This window comes from Symphodus melops (assembly GCF_947650265.1).
Source record: "Symphodus melops genome assembly, chromosome: 7".
Taxonomy (NCBI): Eukaryota; Metazoa; Chordata; class Actinopteri; order Labriformes; family Labridae; genus Symphodus; species Symphodus melops.
In genome coordinates, this window is record NC_136697.1 from 9,962,885 (window position 1) to 9,985,808 (window position 22,924).

General features: G+C 40.1%; 2 protein-coding genes across 3 annotated transcripts in view; one reads left to right on the forward strand and one right to left on the reverse strand.

Moving 5' to 3' along the window:
* LOC306827528 (abl interactor 1-like) overlaps window positions 1-7,017 on the forward strand; it is a 28,189-nt gene extending 21,172 nt beyond the window's left edge. For both annotated transcript variants that reach the window (XM_079349417.1, XM_079349418.1), the window contains 3 exons: window positions 926-1,015; window positions 3,818-4,003; window positions 4,102-7,017. In XM_079349417.1, the coding sequence (XP_079205543.1) occupies window positions 926-1,015; window positions 3,818-4,003; window positions 4,102-4,277 (452 nt within the window). In that variant the 3' untranslated portion in view covers window positions 4,278-7,017. The remainder of the gene's footprint in view (window positions 1-925; window positions 1,016-3,817; window positions 4,004-4,101) is intronic.
* LOC306827529 (amyloid beta A4 precursor protein-binding family B member 1-interacting protein-like) lies at window positions 6,717-20,763 on the reverse strand. Its single transcript, XM_079349419.1, has 13 exons — window positions 20,743-20,763; window positions 17,353-17,412; window positions 14,499-14,571; window positions 13,496-13,701; window positions 13,355-13,417; window positions 13,113-13,272; window positions 12,830-12,951; window positions 12,660-12,734; window positions 11,922-12,065; window positions 9,776-9,886; window positions 8,305-8,403; window positions 8,099-8,186; window positions 6,717-7,395 (listed from the first exon to the last, which is right to left on the reverse strand). The coding sequence occupies exons 2-13, from the start codon at window positions 17,410-17,412 to the stop codon at window positions 7,304-7,306; spliced, it is 1,293 nt and encodes a 430-aa protein (XP_079205545.1). The 5' UTR covers window positions 20,743-20,763; the 3' UTR covers window positions 6,717-7,303.
* Between the last annotated feature and the right edge of the window lie 2,161 nt (window positions 20,764-22,924).

Here is a 22,924-nt window from a genome sequence, read left to right on the forward strand (position 1 = left end):
CTGCGTTGGCGGAGGGAGAGGAGGCTGTCTGTCTCGTCTGAGACGACAGAGATGTAGAGCTGCCTCCACCGGGGACTCAAACTGGGACATCATATGATCTCTGCGTTGCCTCCTCGTTGAAATTTCACGAGAGTGAGAGATGCGTTTGGATTTCAGAGTGTAGGAGAAATAGCACAGAACAAAAAGCTCCTTCACGAGGGAGCTCTGTGATCCCTGCGGACGGACATGGTTCTGTGGTGAGAGCACGCTGGAATAAGACATCACCGTCTCGTGAATATTCTCCATTACATGTGATTCATGAGTCAGAGCGTGTTACATCACGTCTGCCGGTTAGTCAATGAATGTGTTTTCATTTATCTCCCCTTTTCCGTCGAGGAAGTGAAACTAATGGAGAGAGTGATGGAGATGTGTCTGCTCAGACTGGACACGAAGGGCGTGGTTGAACTCAAATGTTACACCTGATCCAGACAGCTCAATAATTCAGCAGTTGATGAATTTCCGGTCAGATGAGATACAGATGTGGCAGCTCAGTCGGTACCTCATGTCTCTGATGTTTTGGGCTCTCTGTAACGCTTTGCAGCTTTTTCACCAGAGCACAAACCTATCGCTAGCTACATCCTTTGCTTTTCAGATTCTGATAGATTCTCACACTGCCATGAGATGAACACTTCTTTAGTCCAGCTTGAAAAAACTCAGCACAGAAGAGCCCCGATTGACAACGTGTTTCATGCTTCCTGCTCTGTGTCGCTCACTCACAAGCCTTTTTTTGTTTTTCTGTTTCCTCTTTCTCTCTCCCTCTGTATCTGGACTTTATTCCCTCTGTTTTCTTTATTTCATCATCTTCTTGCCCTGTCCACCACCTCTCTCTCTCTCTCTCTCTCTCTCTCTGCTGCTTCGTCTTCCGCTCTGGGTGTTGCTGCTCCAGTGTCTGTGGCTCCTCCGCCTCCTCCTCCGATGGTGCAGCTGACCCCACAGATCCCTCTGACCGGCTTTGTGGCCAGAATGCAGGAGAGCAGTAAGTAGACACCCGCACAGAGACGTACACTCGTGCATGGGACGATGGAATCGACTCTTTACACAAATGTGTACACTCACTTTGTCTCAATTCTGCCAAAGACCTCAAGATATGTACTCTTAAAAAAACTCTGAACATCCTCTAAATCAGACACATTCACTCCCCCACATACAGACTGTAGGTGAGGCTGGACCAAAACATTCACTGTCTTCAGTTACATACCTCACAAATCTCATACCGACTGTCCGTCCAGTGAGAAGAGCTACGACGACCAACAACATTTGAACACATCTTTAAACAGCCAATCAACAGCATGGAAGCTGCTAATGTAACTTCATACATCCCCCTGTTCCAACTTAATCCATATTGAATAATCTATTCTCATCTTTGAAGAATATACTGATGTGTTCTTTTAAAGTATTTAGGGTCATTTAAAGCAGTGGTTCTCAACTGGTGGGTCGGGACCCAAAAGTGGTTCACGGAGCTGTTTTCAGATGGTCGTGAACATTTGACTGTAAAAAATCAAAAAAGTGCCAAAAGTCTTTGAAGTGCTCTTAAACATGCTGGTTTTGTTCCTTCTCTTTGTTCCGTCACGTTTCGTCCAATCTGAGGTCTGAACTGCACTATTCATCATTCAATACATCTGATTGGTTGAAAAAATGGTGGTCACAGTTGTCACGAGGAAGTTGTTGGTGGGTCATTGGGCTAGACCAGGTGAGAACCACTGCTATAAAAGATATATATCACAGATTTGTTTTTAGATAAATTCATATTTTAGGCCCAAAAATTGTAAAGCAGCGTGAAGCTCTATGAAGATGAATCACGTCTCGACAGTGCTCTGAAGTTGTCTCCGTGTGCACCTGCTGCCACATATGATCTCGTCTGTGGCTCGCTCCACTCGGCACACCTTCTCTTTCACTGTATTAGGCATTGAAAGGGATCACATGCCCCTCAAATGTTCGTCTGTAGCCATGGTGATGGATCACGTCACGGAAAGGCGTGCAGCCTGCACCGTCTGTCCAGTGAAGAGAGAAAATGTGACCCTTTGTCGTGTCCAGATTCCCCGCCCGCCTGTCTGTAGAGATCTGTGTTTGTCTGCTCGAACGTAACGCAGGCTGAGTGATGAGTCACACTGGCAGACAAAGAGCAGATTAGACCAGGTTTTAGATGTTCAGCCCATAGTTAGCATGGAAGCTTTACCTTTACAGGTCTGCTTCAGAGCCTGTCTGGCACACAGGAACCGATGCATTTGAAAGTTTCAGCAGCAGAAACAGGGCTTAGTCTGTAAAGAGCAGAAGAGCTGTGAAGTCAATATGACCAGCAAGACTCCGGCGGCAGGCAAAGGAAAGACAATAAAAAACGACGGCACTGAGTAAACAAGCAGAAAACCCAATCGCATATGTTAACATATTTTAATGTTGTATCCTCTAAACAGTACAGTTCAGTTAAACACAGTATTTCCTTTCCAACCTGAGTAAGCTGAGCTGTGTTTGTTCAGACTGAAATGTAAATGCTGAAGCACTTTCAGTCCTGATTGTTTAAAAAGGATATAAAGTTGTGAGACTAGTGGAAAAAGACACGTCGTCTGGTCCATTATCTCAGTTTGTTTAATTCTACAGAGTCAAGTAGGTAGAAAGCAGAGGATGCTTGTATCACAAACACACACGGTTCAAAGACAAGTCAAAAAATCACTCCTCGGTTTAAACACTGATCCGTCTGTTTTACCACCTCGTGCATGTGTGACCCCACGCAGAATGAAGTAAGCCCACAGTACACAGAGAAGCGTACTACACATGAACACATTCTCTGAATGAAATAGAAGGGACTCTTTAGTAAGAGTCAGTTTAAAATGCCACCATTACTTTCTCAGTAACTAAGATTGAACCTGAACCACTTAGAGGAGGCTATTAAAGCGAGACCAAGATGTTGGCCACAAGATATTATAGGGCAGATTTCCAGACCACCAAGCTTGGGGTTCGGGGGGGATTTAGAAATCGTGTCAGCAAGTATTTTGTCCTGCAGAAGGTGCTCTGTCTTCATAGTTAAACTCTCTGCACTGTCTGCACACATCCGAGCAGCGCTAACATTGGTTAACTATGTAAACTAAATGTAAGTTGTACTTTTAAGAAAAGTGCCGCCCCACCATGTAAGACTTTTTCAAAACAGTGTCAAATTAAAAGGTTCCTATAGGTCATCTTCAAAGGCTTTCAAATCCTCTTAAGACACAAGAACATAAACATGAGTGTTACATTGACGAGGTCTTGTTAAGATCATCCACAGTGGTCACTGGAAACCTCGACTGCTCCTAAAGTTAGTCACACTAGTGCAGTAAAAAGGACCCTGAAGTGCCCTCTAGTGGACATTTTAATGAACACACATCGACTGTGGTATCATTTAACAGTGACAAGATGGCCAAGCTTTTTATTGGTCAACACGATGGTTCTCCAAAAAGACAAAATAAATCAACACTGTGTACGCTCTTCAGTTTAGCTGACATAATATTAATAAATATTAATATTAGATAAATAGATCTATTTATCATCAAGATAAATAGATAAATATTGTCCCAGTTTGCTTCTACATGGAGATGCTCGCGTTCAAGCCTCGTGGCAGATTGCTTTAACATTTTGACTTTGACCAGATCCAGCGTGAACAGTGGCGATATTTAAAGAAAAAGTGGATTTTTTAAGTGTAACATTTGCACACACGCTGCTCTGAGAGATAACATTTTAAAAAGAGCAAACACATCTCATGCCCTCCAGTATCTGTTTTGACTCTGTCGATCTGTCTGTCCTTTCTCAGTAACAGACAGCCCTGCCCCGCCTCCTCCGCCTCCCCTCGAGGACATTAATGTGTTTGAGGAGCCGTCTCCCCCTCCTCCTCCCCCACCTGTGGACTACGAGGAAGAGGAGGCTGCGGTGGTCCACTACAGTGACCCGTACTCTGACGGGGACCCCAACTGGGCCCCCAAGGCCTATTTAGAGAAAGGTTAGTGACGGCTCTCACTATGTTTATGCTCTTTACTCATTCAACTCAGCTGTGTTTCTTTGAAGAGAATAACCTTTCTGTGATGTTGTTTGTTCAAGTCGTAGCAATCTACGACTACTCCAAGGACAAAGAAGACGAGCTGTCCTTCATGGAAGGAGCCATCATCTACATCATCAAGAAAAATGATGACGGCTGGTTCGAAGGCGTCGCTAACGGGGTTACTGGTCTGTTCCCAGGAAACTACGTGGAGTCCATCATGCACTATGCTGACTAAAACAAAAACAAACACCCAGAACAGCACTGCAGTTTAAAACAGAGTGACAATGTACAGACAGGCGTATGCAGTTCATGCAGCCCCCTTTCTGAATGAAGTGCCATGCTGAACTTTGAAACTGGTTATCTTGTGGGGGGCTTGGGCTTGCACGGATTTTGTTGTGCTCCAAAATGATTTAAAAAACAAACAAACTGACGCACAAAGAAGGAGGGGCCTGAAAGGGAGGGGGGGGGGGTCTGTTAGTGTACACTGTGGAGCAACGGGAGGAGACAACAGTCACATCTGTGTCGGCAGGTAACAGTTTAACCTCCAGAGAAATAAACAAATAATGTCAAAGAAATCATGGCTAATCTCCTTTTAGAGTCAATTAGTGTTTCTGCAGTGTTACTACAGTTCATGACCTGACAGGGCGGCGCTGCTCCTCCTGTATGAGGATCAAGTGCTCCTCCTCCCTATATTTACACTGTAGACCTGCAGACCAACCCACTCTTCCTTTTTTCAAACCCTCCATGTTACCTTATCAAACAAACCTACAAGGACAAACCGTGGACAGTTATAAGAAGTGGACGTAGCCTCTTGTTGAAAAAGTGAAGCAATCGCAGAAATGCCTTAAAGCTGCTTTTTTCCTCATGGCCAGCAGAAAGATTGCAAAGTAATTTTCATTTTGTAAAATATAGTCCCACTTGAATTCAAATCGACGTTTTAGGGCGTGGCTTCCTGTGATGGACGAATCACTACGCCTGTTAAAGCCCCTGCGAGGAGAGCTGGTTATGAACCAGACTGAAATTAACATCTCTGTGAGCGTCAAAAAGCAGGAAACATGATGAGTGACAACACTCACCATTTCAATATTATACGTTTGAACTCCACTAACTGCTGTCACAGGGTCGAGATGTAAATGATGTTTCCTCCCTCTCATCTAAATGTTCTCTATTTCTTAGGTTGAAAATGTCCGCTTCTTATATTCAGTCTATAGAACAAACAGACTTCAAGTGCATTAGGACACGACTGAATGTTGGATGACGTCGATGTCCGAACCACACAAAGTTTAAAAAAGGGGATCAAACACATTGGAGTTTTAGCACGCTCTGTGTCGGTGGAGATGCTGTTAAAAAGGACGAACCGAGTGTACAAACGCATTACAAGAAAAAAAACAAAGTCAACAGCTTCTTCTTTCTGTTCTCTGACTTGTAAATAAATAAGCTGTCACGCGAGAAGCTGCCAGTACAGTTACATTTGTCAGTGTGTTTCACCTGTGACTCTCCGTCAGCGTCAGTGGAGGTGATGCCAAGATTCAGTGTTTTCCTTTCAAATTGAGTTTGTTTTTACTTGAATTTTAATTCGATTCATCACTCACGGTGCCATCTTAACTCCAAGTGGCTGCATGTAAACATGATTTTTTTTTTATCTATGTTCAGTCCGAGTTTCATGAGTTTGGTGAAGCTGTCCAGCTACTGTAGCAGAGCTCTGAAGGGTTCGCTGCTTCCAACTGTGAAGCAGAGGAAGGACTAACCCAGGTTTTCTTTTTTTAAATATGTCGTTTTTCATTGTGCACTGATTGTTTTCAGCAACTGTGATGACTTTATGATCACCGCTCTGATTTTTAAACATTCGCTTTCCTGAAATATCAACTAACCTTGATCCTGTCGTCGTCTGTTCTTTCAGTGGTTGCTGGTGTGGTGCTTTACATTGGTGCTCAACAACCATTATCACCAACACAAACAACCTCAAATTATGAACTCTCTATGAAGTGTAAAAAGGTAACAAGGGATTCAAGTGGTCATACTTTGTTTCAGAGACTGAACAAGCACTCGATTGTAATAGTCTTCAATCGCCTCTGCATTTCTTAGTGAATGTAGACTGAAGGAAAGTGATCAGTAATGTACTAAAGCTAGAATCAGCTACTTACAGATACAAGTGTGTGCTCCACATGAATGATTAACTGCAGTGAAGGAATGAATTACAACCCCAAGGTCTTAAAAAAGTGTGCATTTAAAAATATCGGTTTAGATTTTTCTGACTTTTGCAAAACGAGATGTCTGCTCTTAAAAAGTGATTGTTGGTCAAAGCTAATGTTTTGTAACAAGCCACTTCAACATCGTCCCATGTACTTGGGAAGTGTGGGACATTGAAGGTGACATTTGAATATAGTGTGTAAACAGTCTTGAAGAAGGATTGTTCCAGAGGACATTTTCAGGTTTCTACACAGACGAGAGGAGACGCAGATGAACAGTATTCATTCAGCTTCTGTGCATGAAAGTATCTAAACGTCATTACAGTGAATGATCTGCCACTACATCCCATTCTTGATTGTATCTTTTCCATCATGAGGTCATTTTGTGAGAACTACTTTTTTCTACCTAATGTATTTCTAGCTTTGCATTGGACATGTTTTTGTCTGTGTGTGTCAGAGACTGTGGCGAGACGGCTGACGAGCAGTTTGTATGTAAAGGCTTTATTTATACTTTTTTTTTCTTTCATAGAGAAATCATGAGACAACCGCTGACGTGCAGAACTTTGTAATGTTTACCACGTAACGTCGAGCATTTCAGGGCATCACAGGTCAAGGCGCCTCTCTCCGATGTGTGTTTTCTTAATGACGAAAAAAAAAAACAGTAACTTAAATGTTCATGGGAACAGAATCCAGTGTTTGTCTTCTCCTCTCAGTTTGTACATAGGATGTGTTCATTGAAATGTATGTACAGTCTTTTTGTAATAAACAGCTCATTGAAACAATGAACACAGCTGTGTGCTTCTTGACTGCCCTGTGCTGAAACTGTTGTCAGCTCAAAGTACGGTACTCATAAATAGTTTGTTTGGATCTATTGAACCTGCAATGCCCTACACTACCACTAGATGGTACTATAACTCCCTTTATGTATAGTATATCACAAACACCTCTGTTTCTGTTCATATGTGAGTTATTACTGATAAGATTGTTGGCTCCAATTAGGACTTTTTTTAATGCTTTAAAGTTAAAGGAAACTAACAGGACCTAATCCAGGCTGGCTGGAGTAATCCCGGGTTCAGACTTGGACATGTCCATGAGGAGGAGGAGGAGGGATGAAGTCAGGTGGTGACTGATGAGGATAGCCTTCAACATGACTGTTGGATGTTCCTGTAGAGACACATTTTGAGGGTTCAGATATTTTTTATTAGGCAGAGAGAAGCTTTTTGTCAGCATTTTTCTTTGAAAAATTCTGTGTTTGCTATGTTTTTCTTCTGTTTTAGCCAGTTTGCATTGAAGCAAATATTTATCTAGTGGGTTGTCTATATTTAAAAACAACAAGAATAACAAGAATAACTGTTCATCTAAGGTTTAATTATGTCTCGAGGTTGTACAAATTGAACATGCAGATACATAAAGTGGAGGAATACATAAGACCTGGACAACTGTAGGTATAAATAATCCAGGTCTAAGCACTCAGGATTGCTGCAAGCCTGCACCCTGAAGAAGGAGCAAGTTGATACACGATGTATTTTAATGTTTCTATCCCAATGAATTAAAGGCTTTTTATATTTTTCTAACCATCCTGAGTGCCTGGACCTGGATTATTTATACCTATGGTTGTTTAGGTCTTTCATTTTCCTCCACTTTTTTGAAGTCTTTCCTTCCATGAGCACCGGTGGTTTGAGGGATACCAGAAGCGCTCCAGTTGTCTCTTCTTTTCAACATGCAGCGACTTGAACAGATACAGATACATGTTTACTGTCTCCTGAGATAGTGAAGACTTGTTAACACTGACTTTGCTAAATGATTTTTTCCAGATTCTTGTAACCATCGTCTTTAGTCAAAGTCCTGTTCTGATGTGTACACTCACCTGTTTGTGCAGCAGAGTGGAGAGTTTGCAAAGTGGGGGCAGCTCTCTTCAAAGCAGTCTGGTAGTTTCTATACAGGACAGTCCCATACTGATCACACAGAGGACACATGCACAAGCACATTTAACTCTTGAAATTCCAGAAATTAATTCAAATAACTTTTTAAAAATTATTATTTTAGCTTTTGTGTTACAGAATTGAATCTGACCTTGGCTATCCTGATGGAGTTGACCCACAGCAGAAGTGTGTGTTTGTCCTCACAGCACAGGAACTTAGTGTAGTCCGACTCTTTCTGAATGCAGGGATGCTGGGAAAAGTATAAAATAATAATAATAATATGGATATAGGGGCAATCCTAGGTTATTGTTTAATTTGACCATACCAGTACGTTTAAGACTTGAAAGAGACCTATGACAAAAGCAACATTTATAAATGGCAGAGATAAATCTAGATTGATGTCTCAGGCTCCTGCAGCGCTGCATCCTACACCTCCCATAGTGCAACTCAACATTATTTGTTTTTAGATTTCGCCACCCACATACTGAAAGCACCACCACTTCAGCTTAAAGGGATACTTCACCCATTAACATGAAGCTGTGTATCATTAGAAACATGGTAGTAGTGTTGAATGGTCGTGAATCCAGCCCAGAAGTTTTCTTCATGTGATGCAACATGACGCTTTTTGCATCACATGAAGAAAACTTTCAAGCAAAGAAAAACACATTTTTCTCGTCTCAGGGCAAAATGAGGGCTGGATTCACGACCATTCAACACTACTACCATGTTTCTAATGATACACAGCTTCTTGTAAATGGGTGAAGTATCCCTTTAAGTTTGTAAATCAGCGCCTTTCTTCCAAACAAGCGGTCTGTAAAAGTCAAACTAAGAAAACCCTGATGACATTGGTGAAGTTTCTGTGATTAATGATTGTTTCATGATTAATCTGTTCGGAAAGCTGAGTATTCCCAGGAATGAATAAAATTAACTTGATGCGTCAAATGGGTAGATTGTGGGGCACCGGTGATGTAAGGAGACTGACTCCAGACGGGAGTTTAAATCTTTTGCCACATGTCATTACCCACTCTATCTCCTTGATGTCCTATATCTCTACAATAAAGGCTTGGAAAGCCCCCAAATCTTCAAACAAATAAATAAAATTAATTGTATTGCACTTTTTAGTGCAAAATCTTGTTGCTCTGCTCTGTCAGTTTATTTGTAGTCACACAAGAGCCAGCAGAGGGCAGCAGATAAAAAGCTGCACCCATGGCTCTCTGTGAGGGACACTGGGACTGGAAGCTTTTCACTGGAAATGTTGTTGACCACTAATCACTTTGTGTTTGGTGTCATCACATAGTTCACACATTAAATTACACATCAGACCACATAGTGTAAAATGCTCTCAGCACTATCTTCACACATGTTACAAATATGACATTGGTAAATTTCTACGAAAGAATAAATCCCAGTCCCACTTGTCCCATCCTGAACTATGAGCTACAAGTTAAAGTTCTTGTCAAACTTCTGCTCATTAGTTTTGAAGGACACATGGGCTCATTTTGTTAAATGTGCTGGGAGCAGCTTAAAATAGTATGAGTTAGAGTTAGCGCACAATGTTTAGCATTACAAAAATGTTCTCTGAATTCCGTTTACATGTTATTACTAACATGTGTTGAGCTTACTTTCAGCATGAAGCAGAAGTTGGTGGGAGCTCTATACTTCTGTTTGTAGTTGATGGTGGTGTAGATGTTGACTTTTTCAAAATGGATGAAGCAGGCAAGATCACTGGTCGACTGTCAGAGAGAAAAAACAACATGCCTCAGATCTTGTAAATGAGTCCTGCACACCAGAGCTCTTGGATGCTTTATGGGACGAGTGAATAACAAACATATTTACCTCAAAGGAGAACATGTGTGCAAGTTAATATGATTTACAGGATTGGTAATACAGAACATTTGAACAATGATATTTGAAAAAGTAGCATAAATTTAATAAGTCAACACATGGCTGTTGAATATTTAGTCTTAACGCTCTGATGTTGTTTTTACATTTTGTTAAGATGAAACCAACTTTGTCATTCTGACTGTATGCTACAGATAAACATTAAGACACTTGAAAGAACAGTTCAATGTGAGAGTGTTTGTTGTTTTGTTTAACTTTAGAAGAAATTTAAATCGATTTTCAGAGAAGAGTTTGAAGAGTTTGTTTCTCCCTTGAGCATTTCCCCATTCCTTTCTTTAACATTTGATGCTGTGCAGAAGCACATCATGGTCACACATTTAACCACGACGAAGACACGCACTGTTTACTGGACACAAGAAGTGTCTGCATGCAAGCAAAGGCAAAACCACTCTCTTTGCTCTATGAAGTTTCGTTCCAGACATTGTCTTGCACCTTTTCATCTCTTATCTTTCCTCCAATTCTGCCTGACTGGTTCTCACTTATATGAAGCCTACAGTACATGTGGGTTCATTTCACACTCCTGTAGAATATTGGTTATGCTTGCTCCTTGTCTGATTTTCTCTTCCTCCCTCCTAATGAACTATCTTTTTCAGATCTCCCTCCATAAGTCCTTGGCCTCAGATGATTCCTGCAGCTCTCTCCTGTTGTCCATTTACACATCTGCCTCGCAGTTTTCTCATCTATCTTTTTGTTTTTTTCAGGATGTATTTTTCTCCTCTCTCTCACAACAACATGTTTTTTAGCGTTATTTTTCTGTCTTGTTATCTTACCTTTATGCCTTTGAAATAGTTAAGCATTTAAACATTGGAGGAGAATGGCCACTTTGTGGTTTTTTGATGGTGATTCAATAAATTAAGGCCTACATTTTTAAAACATTTTTTAAGGCAATCGTTAAACATTTTGATTATTTGCTTTTAAACCATGAATTAGATGAAACGATTGAAACCACCCTTAAACAAACATGATGTAAAATCAGCAGATAGGGGACTCTCAATCAAAATAATAACAAAAGATGATGTCAGTGCTCATAAGGTATCACAAGAGTGATTCAATCTGCGACTTTTATTTGAGAAAAATTAAATTTTTAAAAAATAAATTTTTAAGAATATTAACATTTGTTTAATTAAGGGATATTTCTGGGAGTATTTTCTGTTAGTTAGCTTAGCATTGGACTATAGCTGTTTTTAACCTGATTTCAACGTTTCATTTTGAAACCAAAGAGGATAAAGAATTCATCAATAACAGCTAATACGTACTGGGAGAAAGCAGGTGGATTTATCATCACCTTTGATGAAGCTTGGCCCGCTGTGTCTCCGTCTTCTTAATCTTTTTAAAAAGCTAAGCCATATCTATCTATCTATCTATCTATCTATCTATCTATCTATCTATCTATCTATCTATCTATCTATCTATCTATCTATCTATCTATCTATCTATCTATCTATCTATCTATCTATCTATCTATCTATCTATCTATCTATCTATCTATCTATCTATCTATCTATCTATCTATCTTGGATGTAGAGGCAGAGGAGTGGTCTTCTCTTCCTTGCAATTTTTTATGTAGTAACAAAGCTGATTCTTTTTTTAGCCTACACCTTTTTTAGGTTAAGACTGAGGTAAGCTAAGAAAAACAAAACAGCATCAATTATCCAAGTAGATACCTAATAATAAACCCTTATTTATTTCCAAGACTACGGGGTACCTCCTTGTGTCAATGATTTAACTGTTTTTCTGATCATTAACATGCACGTTACAATCATTTTAGACACCTTACAGTTATATTAACATTTTGTTTGAGCCATCTTCAATTTTCTCAAAATTGGCATAATAAATAGTTGATAAAGCTTCTTTATATTGACAAACCTTTGTCTTCCCTCTGGGTACAAAGTAGAGGCCCGATGCCCTTAGAACAAAGAAGCGAGCTTTCCAAACTTTTTTTCCATCCTCCTTGAGGAACAGAGTGCCCTCAAGATCAGGAACGATCACAGTAGGACCTCCAAAATGCTCCTGCAGAACCGAACAACAAAGATCAGCATCAATATGAAATCATTACATGATGTTTTTCCACAGTGGATCATGTGTATGCCAAATGTACAACGAGGTGTCATCTGTCTAACAACAAATTGTGTTTTTGTATTTTTCACTAAAAACAGACCCCAAAGGAGAAATTTAAAGGAGAATTCTTGTGAGCTAAAGATGGGTACAAAGAATTTTTCAACAAAATCGTATCCCTTTTGTTTGTGAAGAGCGTATCATGAAGGGCCTGTGGTCTGTTGTACCAGCTAAGTGTTTAAGTTTTGTCTAAAGTTCTGGTTTATACCCTAAAACCTGTGTCAAAACTAGATGTGCAATCATTTAAGTAGCTGCATTATTTGGTTGCTATGGAGACATAAGGTACATCTTATCTAGCAGATATGACTTTTTCACTTCCTGCAGCCAATCAGCGAGTGATTTGTTCGTCTTATGTAAGAAAAAACAGGACCCATTAATATATGCAGGGAATTAAAGAGATAGGCATTAAAAAACAGTTTGTTTAGTGACAAACATCTTGATGTTTGTTCCTAATAATATGAGGAGTGTGCTCATGGGGCCGATACCAACCTTTAGTAAGAGCTGTTTGGCTTGTTCGTTGATCCCACTTGAACTTACTGCCCTCTTTTTCCACATGTAAAATAACTTCAAGCGGATAGAAGCATGATTTAGTTTAGTGACCACGAATTCATGTGTTTAATTAATCTTTTGCAGGAAGAGAACGACTCCCTCATACTCACCTGAGGGTCCTTGAACATTACATACTTCTGAGGCCTTGACACAAAATAGATTTTGTTTTTACTTTCATTAGTCCATGCAGACAGCGGCTCCACTAAATATTCATGGTCCTCAAAGCCTCGTTCTGAAATAATAAGAAACTTTCAATGTATGGTCTACATCTTCAGTCTAGGAACATGTATGTGGCAGTGTCTCATGCCTCGGCTCAGGAGTTTGTGCATGTAACACAATAGCGTGCATATGATTTGAGTACATGTTAAGCATGTGTGTGCATGTTTATCTCACCAATCTGCAGCTCAGGGTTGGTCTCACACAGGCTCCAGTCAATGCTGCAGTCACAGTGTGTCTTCTCAAACAGCTTGTCCAAAACCTCCCGGACGGTCTCTTTTTCATCCACCATCAGCATCTTGGAGCTGCCGTCACTCATCAGCACCTTGACAATCATCTTGGAAATAAAGTATTAACTTTAACTGTGCAGCTGAATGGTGATAAAAGACATGAAACAATGCTCGGTTTACTTTCCTTACTTTGGATTCTTTTATTTTCTCAAGAGCCAATTTAATTTTGTCCTCCTTTGTCTGTGGTTCACTCTGGAAACAAAAACAGTATGAGGACGTTATCATAGGTAATATATACTTGTACAGTTAAATGAGGATTTTTATGGTTACCATCTGCATTCCCCCTGAGGATCCAGCAGAGCTTGATTGTGGAGGAAGGGTGGGTTTAGATTGCTGAGTCATGGATGACTCTGCAGTTTGATTGTCTGTTTGGCTGCTGGTCTGTTGATCTGTAGGAACCTCTGAGGGGGTTGATTCTGATCTGAGATCAGCCACCAGAGCGTCCAGGTCCTGGTCCTCCAGCTCATTAAGAGACTCTGTTAAGGAAGGTCGGAGAAGTTATCCTGTAATGTCACTGATTCATCCCTGAGAAATGAATTTTAAAAAATTGCTCCTGCTGAGGTACACTAAACCTTTAACTTCCACCTGTTGTGGTGAAGCCCAATAGGAAACTTCACTTGGTAAAGAATAATTTAAAAACATTGTTGTAGGCACCAGTGGCTTGGTTAATATTTTTCTTGCCCATTTTCAGGAGTCTAGAGTCCTCAATGTGGGCAACCCGGGTTCAAATCTGACTAGTCCTTGTCGCATGCCATTCCCCAGTCTGTCTCTCTCTCCCCCTGACTCTTTCCCACTCATACTTTCTCATGTCTCTTTAATTAAGTGTATAAGGTAAATACATTTTAAGTCAATGTCAAATTGTCTTTACGAATCCTTCTCTCATTTTGTCTCTGAAAGAGGGAACAACTTCATTCTACTTGACTATTTTCAATACAGAATTTATTGATGTGATTCAAAGATAATTCTGATGCGTAAAAACTAATTTCTTTATGCTGAAGAATTTGAACTTGTAAATTTTATCCCACAAATATCTCTTGTTTCCGAAACTAACATAACTCTCCACTTATTCCCGTCAGTTTTTCAGAGGTTGGCTCGACCTCCTGGCAGAAGAAAAAGCAGTCACTCCCTGATACCGAACAGAAGCCTTATCTCTTGAAAGAGGGCCTCATACCTCCCTGTGCTCACTTTCAGGGCAGTGTGACTCTTGATTGGCTACGGATTTATGTACCATTCTTGCTTTAGATGAGAGCACAATGTTTCCATAAACACTCACCATTGAGATCTGTGAAGCCGAAGGTGCTCCTTCTCTGCGAAGCAGGGACCTCTTCTGTTTTGTCCACTAAACTCTGCAACAAATACACGCTCAATGAACAACAACTCACCCTGCTGCCTTGCAAACACACACACAACTGTAGAATATTTTTACAAAATTGTTAAGGTCCATCTGATGTTTACCGTCATGTTACACAGAAGTCTTGTCCTTGACAGAAGCAGATAACACTTACTTTCAAAGAGAAGCCTAAAAAGCAGCACATGTGTTTCTTTGAACTTTTCTCAATTATATAACAAGAGCCTGTTATTTATGACATTGTTTCCCTGCTTTTTATCATGCTGTGTTTACAAGTAACGGTAATAGAGAACACATTGCACTCTGTTTACTGTATGTATTGACAGTAAATCACGTCAGTTCATGAAGAAACATTAATTTGTCAGACCAGTGATGTTACAGCTTCTCTACAGGCTGCACAGTCTCTGCCTGAGGAATCTGAATGTCATAAAGAAAAGGGCTGATTTCCAAACAGCAATATATAAATCATTAACAAATGTCTCTGGCAAGAAGCCAGCTGCTGATCAAAATGATGCCTGCAAGCGTGCAGCTCAACCATGACGACTGCGCTGAAAACACATGTCGTCATGCTGAAGCTGCTGCTGCTGCTTAAGTAACACCTCAGAGCTCTCTGTAAGTCAGGGATGAAAAAGGGAATCAGTTTTTGTCCTCTGGCTCCAAGGAAAGTTAAGCAGGGAATTGACCCAATCAGAGCAATAAGTGGAATAAATTTAAATCCTTTCCTTTCTCAGTTTCTTGCTTTAATCAAAAGGCTTCTCTTGACGGTCTGTGGAGGGGTGTTTGTCACTCTGATAGGGCTCCAGAAGGACGCATGCCAAAGTGACATATAGAGCTTATTTTATCTGCTATGTCTGATGTAATGTTTTAGATTGATCCCACTCTCAGGGCTGCTCTCATTTAGCTTTAATGTGGGGATTTGAAACGGACGATAAAGAATTTCGCCTCAGGCTGAAGTTGCATCAGTTGGAAATGTGTAATGTTTTTCTTGGCGAGCTGCAGTTATATGATGAGCAGCTTATGTGAATTTAAGGATATCTGCAGCACTCGCCCAAGGTCAAATCCATATTTAATGACATCACATCTCAGTGTCGCCTTATATTTTTCTGTCTGATGCTGGGTTTAAAAACAAGGACTGCCGTTTGTAATCAAATAACGCTGAGATTACTGAGATAACCTTTGAGAGATTTGTCTGGCTCACCTTGTGTAACCTGTTCCTACTTCAAACGCTCTGACGGGAACATTCAGACAGAGTGTAAGGCTCATCTGTTCGTGTTTTGGGAAAGAATGCAACCAAAGATGTTGAAGATTGCACTCCGCCCACCATTCCAGATGAACCCTCTAATACATTGTGGCAAATATTGGTCAACTATTCTCCATGACATCAAAGATTTGACTTCTGATAAATGATTGGAGGTTAGTTGCTCAACAGGTTTACTTAGACAAAAAGATAAATAGCTGTCACCTTTCAGATAGCGAGTAAAGTAACAAGATATTTTGTTTTAACCCAAATGAAATCTCAGATTTGTAACTGTAAACTGTGTGCTTAAAATCAATCTGACATTACAAGTTAAATCGGGTTTTCTTGACTGATTTTCATGCAATCTACATGAAAGTAGCAGCTCTGAAAATGTCTTAACCCCTTGATGCCTGAATTTGTTTCCAAGTATTAAAACTTTTTTTTAAACATGTGTTTCTGCTTTCAAGTAGATGCTAAATGAAGTTGAGAAAGTTTATTTGAAAACAGCACATAAATAGATATTACATAATAATAGCACATCAAACGGATGTTGTTCTGTCTCCGACTGATCCTCTGACAAACTAATGCTTGCAAAAGTTTCCTGGGTATGTATTGAAAGTGCATCAACCGGCAGTGGAGGAATACGGACTCTTGCGGTTTGATGCAAATTCTCGACACTAGGCATCAAGGCGTTAACACTTATATTAAATAACTGAATAATGTTTTTAAAGGGTTGAGGGGATACTTTGACTCTTTCACTCCAGCAATCAACGTGTCAAAAGTTTATGTTTTGAATAGAATATCTAACAAACATTCGTGTTCTCATGAAGATTACTCAGCTATTTTGAGCTGTCTTCCTTTTCATACACACCTCACCTTTACCTTTTGTGTTTGAACGAAATCCCCAAATGTGATATGTGTGCAGTGGTAACAATTTAGGATTGTAACAATCTAGACTATAATAAATATATATCTTTAGCTCCCCCTACAGACTGGCTGCAGTCAAGGTCATAAAACTGACCTCCTTGGTTTTTTTGTGAAACAGTTTCTGTCTTCAGCATTGTTCTTATCATGCTGATTTACTCCTCAGTACTCGCTTTCCTTAAGTTTTAATGAGTCATCAGGAGCTAAAAGGGGATATATTACCATGATTAACCGAATGGATTAGAAGGGTTAGAGGAGACATGTCAAGAGGGCAGGTAGTAAACTACTAGGGTCATTGAAGTTTCCATAGTGTTTCTGTTCTGAGGAAAATTATACAAACCTCAGGGATCTTTGATGTCTTATCGGTAAGATAAAGGTATTTTTGGACACATTAAAGAACCACTACAGCTCTGCCTAAATGAAACTAATGTCACCAGAAGATTCACAGCCTATTGCAGGAGTATTTTGGCTTCAATTTTGTACAGGAGGAGAAAATGTAGATATGTCATCCATCTTTACAGTCCAAGGTCCAATTTCACACAGCTGGTTAGCAGGTAGCACCTGCATGTTAAGATGTTGAAGTATGCAGCAAGCTTACAGCATTGGTGTACAACTAACCTGAGAGAGCTGGTCCATCTCTCCGAGCAGGTGACTGAACATGGCATCTATGTCTTCCATCTGCAGATTTCATAAAGACTTCATTTAGAAGCAGTAATGAAAGTTTATCATGAGAAGTCGCATCAGGAACAGAAAAACTTGAAATAATTTCAGTTCATTGTAAAGTCAGTTTCTACTCGTACACTAGCATAAATCAAACAGAAAAGTTAGGGAACATTAACCAAATGAACTTTATTGAAAGACCAACATCAGCCCTCCACAAGCTCCTTTATAACAATGAACATTTTTGTGGTGTGGCGCTGCAAACACACTTGCACACATATACACACATGCATGTACACAGTAAATGTGTGCCAGAACTGCACAAACAGACCAACAGTGTGCTCAATCACCCTAAAGGGAAAAACAAAAATATGATATCAATTTCTAAATATGTCAAAAGTCACAAACACAATGCAAAGTCAGTGCCATGACTCTGCAATGTGACAGAGCAGACACTGATGTTTGAATGCTTTCCATGTTGCTCTGGCCGTGAAGTCAACACATTGTTTTCATCTCCATCCAGCAGACGAATGAAAGTAGTCTGAAGTAAACAGCATCACATTTAAGATCACATTCCGCTCACAATACACACCATCCAGAAATACACTGCATCTGATTTGTTGTTGCTTTGTCTTATTGGCCCCGAAGACACCACGAGCTGATGAAAAGCAGTGTGCCTTTTTCCTTGGAAATCTTTAAATATAGAATCCCCGCTACTTAATTAACTAAATACTCTTTTAATCATTGGTAATTGCTCAAGGCAAAGCAGATTTCAGTGTTTGGATTAATAACTGATACTTTCTGGAAGAAGAGAGCGTCACTGAGATCAAAGATTTTTCAACGGAAACAACTTTGTGCAGCTCAGGGTCTGGGTTTGTCCATATGGAGACGGCACCTTGCCAGCTTTAGGGTCAAAAATGCATCTCCCATGTGGAGCGGCTTCAAAAGCGAACAAAAGAATGAACTGTATGTGTCTTGCCAACTCTTTCAAATGAACAGAATAACAATGCATACAAATGTATAGTTAAGCCACAGCAACAGTATAAGCAGAGGACTACCAATATAGAATGAATAACTCAGACTGCTCCTCTTCTGCATTACTTCACGTGTACTTGATATGTTTTCAGTATTGCATAAACATGTTGGACATGGTGCTGCACAACACGCAAGAGAAGCACAACACACAGGAACAATGGTGCTTAATGAATTACGACTGCACAATTAAACTGGTCAAATGTAAGTATTTGTCTGTCATGTTGGATCATTACTATGAATGCCACTTTCTCATACAAAGTCATATAGTACTTTTAAACTTGTATAACCTTTGAGCAGCTCAGAACAGCAAACAAAGCTTACAACATTAAAGCTACAGAACCAAATGAATGTGCTTAAAGAAACTGAAGTGATTATTCAGTGATGGTTTGGCACTTTCACTTTTAAAAACAAGCTGCTCTCATAAAATACATTTTTCAGCCATTTGAGAGCTTCATGTATTTTATGAGAATGTGAATGAATTTTCGTAAGTGAATACAGTTTGGATCTCAATCAATAAAAGTACAACAATATTCTGTTGATATATTATATAAATTAAAACTACAGCTCAAATCGTGTGTCCTGTTTACAGAAACCCACATGGGCTGTTTGACACATTAATATATTTAGAGCCTCCGTTCTGGTCTTTTTCGCTGTCTTCATCGTCGATGTATTTATTTATACTCATACGCACATACATGCACAAATTCACACACACACACACACACACACACACACACACACACACAGCTTGTGCATATACACAAACAGACAGACATATAGTACACAGTTCTGACTGAGCAATGGGTTTCATTCTGTGTTTACGCTGCACGGTAAACAGAACATCCATTAAGCTGTAATGAGGAGAAGAGGAACAGTAAAGAGGGTGGGAGTGGATAAAGTATTGTTTCCTTATGAAAGTGAAAGCTTTGGGTCAAGAAAGTGAACTTTATGTTTGAGACTTCTGAAAGCTTCTGCCTCACATGTGTGAAAGTCAAACCTTACCTCTGATATAAATATAAAAGAATAACACATACTAGCACATGCATGTCTCTTATTAAATGACATGCACTCTTTATTGACACTGTATGTTGAGATCTGCACATAGACACAAAGACGCACAGACACATCGACCAACAGACACATGGATATTCAGACCCACAGATGCACGCATACACATAATCACACAGACTGATAGACACACAGACACACAGATTCACGGACACACAGACGCACAGACGCACAGACACACAGACGCACAGACGCACAGACACACAGACACACAGACGCACAGACACACAGACACACAGACACACAGACGCACAGACACACAGACACACAGACACACAGACACACAGACGCACAGACGCACAGACACACAGACACACAGACGCACAGACACACAGACACACAGACACACAGACACACAGACACACAGACACACAGACGCACAGACACACAGACACACAGACACACAGACACACAGACGCACAGACACACAGACACACAGACGCACAGATTCACGGACACACAGACGCACAGACGCACAGACACACAGACACACAGACACACAGACACACAGATTCACGGACACACAGACACACAGACACACAGATTCACAGACACACACACACACAGACACACAGAGGCACAGACACACAGACACACAGACGCACAGACACACAGATTCCCGGACACACAGAGACACAGACACACAGACACACAGACACACAGACACACAGACACACAGATCCACAGACACACAGACACACAGACACACAGACACACAGACACACAGAGGCACAGACACACAGACACACAGACGCACAGACACACAGATTCCCGGACACACAGAGACACAGACACACAGACACACAGATTCACGGACACACAGAGACACACAGACACACAGACACACAGAGACACACAGACACACAGACGCACAGACACACAGATTCACGGACACACAGACGACGCAGGCAGAGCCAAAGCGATTTATTGAGACTTGTATGCATGAAAGGACTCAAAAAGCATTGCCCGTTGACAGCACACCAACATGTTTTCTCTTCTCTTGTGGTTGAGCATTTTTACTGTTTTCTAATTAGTTGCACACCCTTCTATTGGCTGCTGGGAGAGGACATGTGTTTGTCCTAAACAAAGCTGATGTGGCTGCTCAAGAATTTAACTCCTCGTGGGACTAACAGAGTGATGAACAGGTATATACATTTCTTTAACAGCAAGTTGCTACAATACACACCTATCACACAAAAAGTCTTTAAAAAGATCCACAACCACTGAATTTGTCAGAGACCTTACCTTTTCTGTCCCTGTCACACATGGAGCATCATACAGTGTCTGTAAAGTGCTGTGACAGCCACAGTTCAGTGTATAAGAAACCACTTGCACACGTGACTTTGCACATTTTACTTCCTGTTAACAGGAGTTGAAACACTTATTCTGCTAACCCAAAGAGAAGTTAGTAATGTCTAATTTAGTTGCACATGTATGCCATGTTGTCTTCCACACATGTGCTCATGAACTAGAATCATAGCTGGAGATGCTGCATTCAGGTTTTAAACACCAAATATGTGGAACAGACTAACCCTTATTTCTTTTAAAACTGCTGTTAGAGATTTTCACTTTTATCATCATCTTCCAGTTTATTTCTCTATTTTCATTTCTTTTTATTTTATTTTGTGATCTTTTAAATCTTGTATATATGAATGCCTCTTTTATGTCTTACATGTTTAAAACCATGCATTGCCATCTTATTGAAAGGTCATTTACAAATAAACTGCCTTTCTTTAACAAGCTCTAATCAATCAGTCTAAATGGAAACATCTGTGAGTCTGCAGGGGCCAGTTGAGGTGACGCAGCCTATAACGAAGGCTTTGTTCAGACTGCCGCCCAATACTGATTTTTCCCTAAATCTTATTAGAATCCGATCTAACTGACTGACTATCCACATTACAAATTGCAAGTGACCAGATCCGATCTGCCTGTCCATATTGATGTGGTCTGATCCACACTGATTTCTATGGTAACAGGTAACGCCCAGCAAAAACAACAGCAAAATGGATGACAGAGAAGTGTGATTATTTCTGATGCAAACAATTTTACAGAGCAGTCTGTCTACGGGCTTGTTTTATTATGTTTGATTTGATTCTTTTTGTTTTCTTTCACTGACCGAAGTTAACTTCTGGCCTGCTGGATCCCCGTCATTGTTGTTATTGTCGAAGGTGCCGCGTTGAGAGTGACACAGAAGACACAGATCTGATTTGTAAAAATCAGATCTCATGTGGCTTCTTGAGTTCAGACTGGCAAAAAAATCAAACCACATACAATCTGAATGTGCTAAAATTCTGATTTGGAGATGCAGTGTGAACAAGGCCTAAGTGAGAACTTATAAGGTTGAGTGGAAGAATCTAGACAACTCTAGTTATTGAAAGAGTGTGCAAAATTAAAGAAATTATATTGGCATTTTGACAGAAGTGCCATAATGAATACATTCATCTGCCAAAATAATGCAGCTTCTGATCAGTCATGTGGAAGCGAACACATTGGAAAAATGATTTTCTGAGTTGTAAAATGCACATAAACACTGCTCAAGTTGAAACATTAATTTGGAAACTTCAAAAAGAATTAGGTGCCCAACTTGGTGTTAAGATACTTACCTACTTTTATGAATTGACGTATTGCACATCAACTTTTGAGTGACATTACACTGATCTTCTTTGTAGCGTGAACGCTGTTTTTTTGCTGTTGTTGCAACATTCCAACATCCCGAGCTGAAAGCATGTGAGCACGCAAAAGTTGGAAGAACGACTTCCCAACTTGGACTCTCAAACCATCCGAGGAGCGCATGAATGCAGCAATACAGCTCTATTGTGTAAAAAAAGGTAACAAAAAAAACATCTAGTTGTTTGAACTTCGAGAAGTTAGTGTTTGGATTTCTCTAGTTTCTTTGTACTCATTGCCTATTTTACTATTTCTATTCTATTTTCTATTCTTCAATTGATTTCTCCTCCTACTGTATAACAACTGAATGTCCCTCTGGAATTGATCAAGTATTTCTTATTCAGATTAAATTAACTGAATTTGAACTGAGGTACATTTGTATCTATTCAAAATCCAACTTGCCTAGTCAAATTAATATGTGATCTTTTAGGTCAGTTCACTTGTATTTAGAATTGCTGATTTTGGCAACACAGTATTTCCTCTTCAGTCATGGCTGAATCGACATGTAAAGCAGGCAGTTATGACATGAGTTAACACTAACATTTAAGTGATAGTCAACTGACTATGACTATAGTTGCAGTTATAGAAAGACGCTGATGATGAAAGAAGCACGATAGTGCAGACAGCAGCTACATTCAGACCGTGTGTGGTCTCAAACCTCAGAGGGTAAATTAGTAACTGTGCAACTGCTATCACCTGCAGAGAGTGTGTGTGTGTGTGTGTGTGTGTGTGTGTGTGTGTGTGTGTGTAGGTGTGTGTA

What these genes read in the sequence shown, in the direction of transcription:
- LOC306827529 (XM_079349419.1), bottom strand. Translation starts at nt 17,412, where the DNA reads ATGGAAGACATAGATGCCATGTTCAGTCACCTGCTCGGAGAGATGGAC. An exon ending in CGGCTTCACAGATCTCAATG is followed by an intron (nt 13,702 to 14,498) that starts GTGAGTGTTTAT and finishes CTTCCTTAACAG; the next exon opens with AGTCTCTTAATGAGCTGGAG. An exon ending in CAACCCTGAGCTGCAGATTG is followed by an intron (nt 12,952 to 13,112) that starts GTGAGATAAACA and finishes TTATTATTTCAG; the next exon opens with AACGAGGCTTTGAGGACCAT.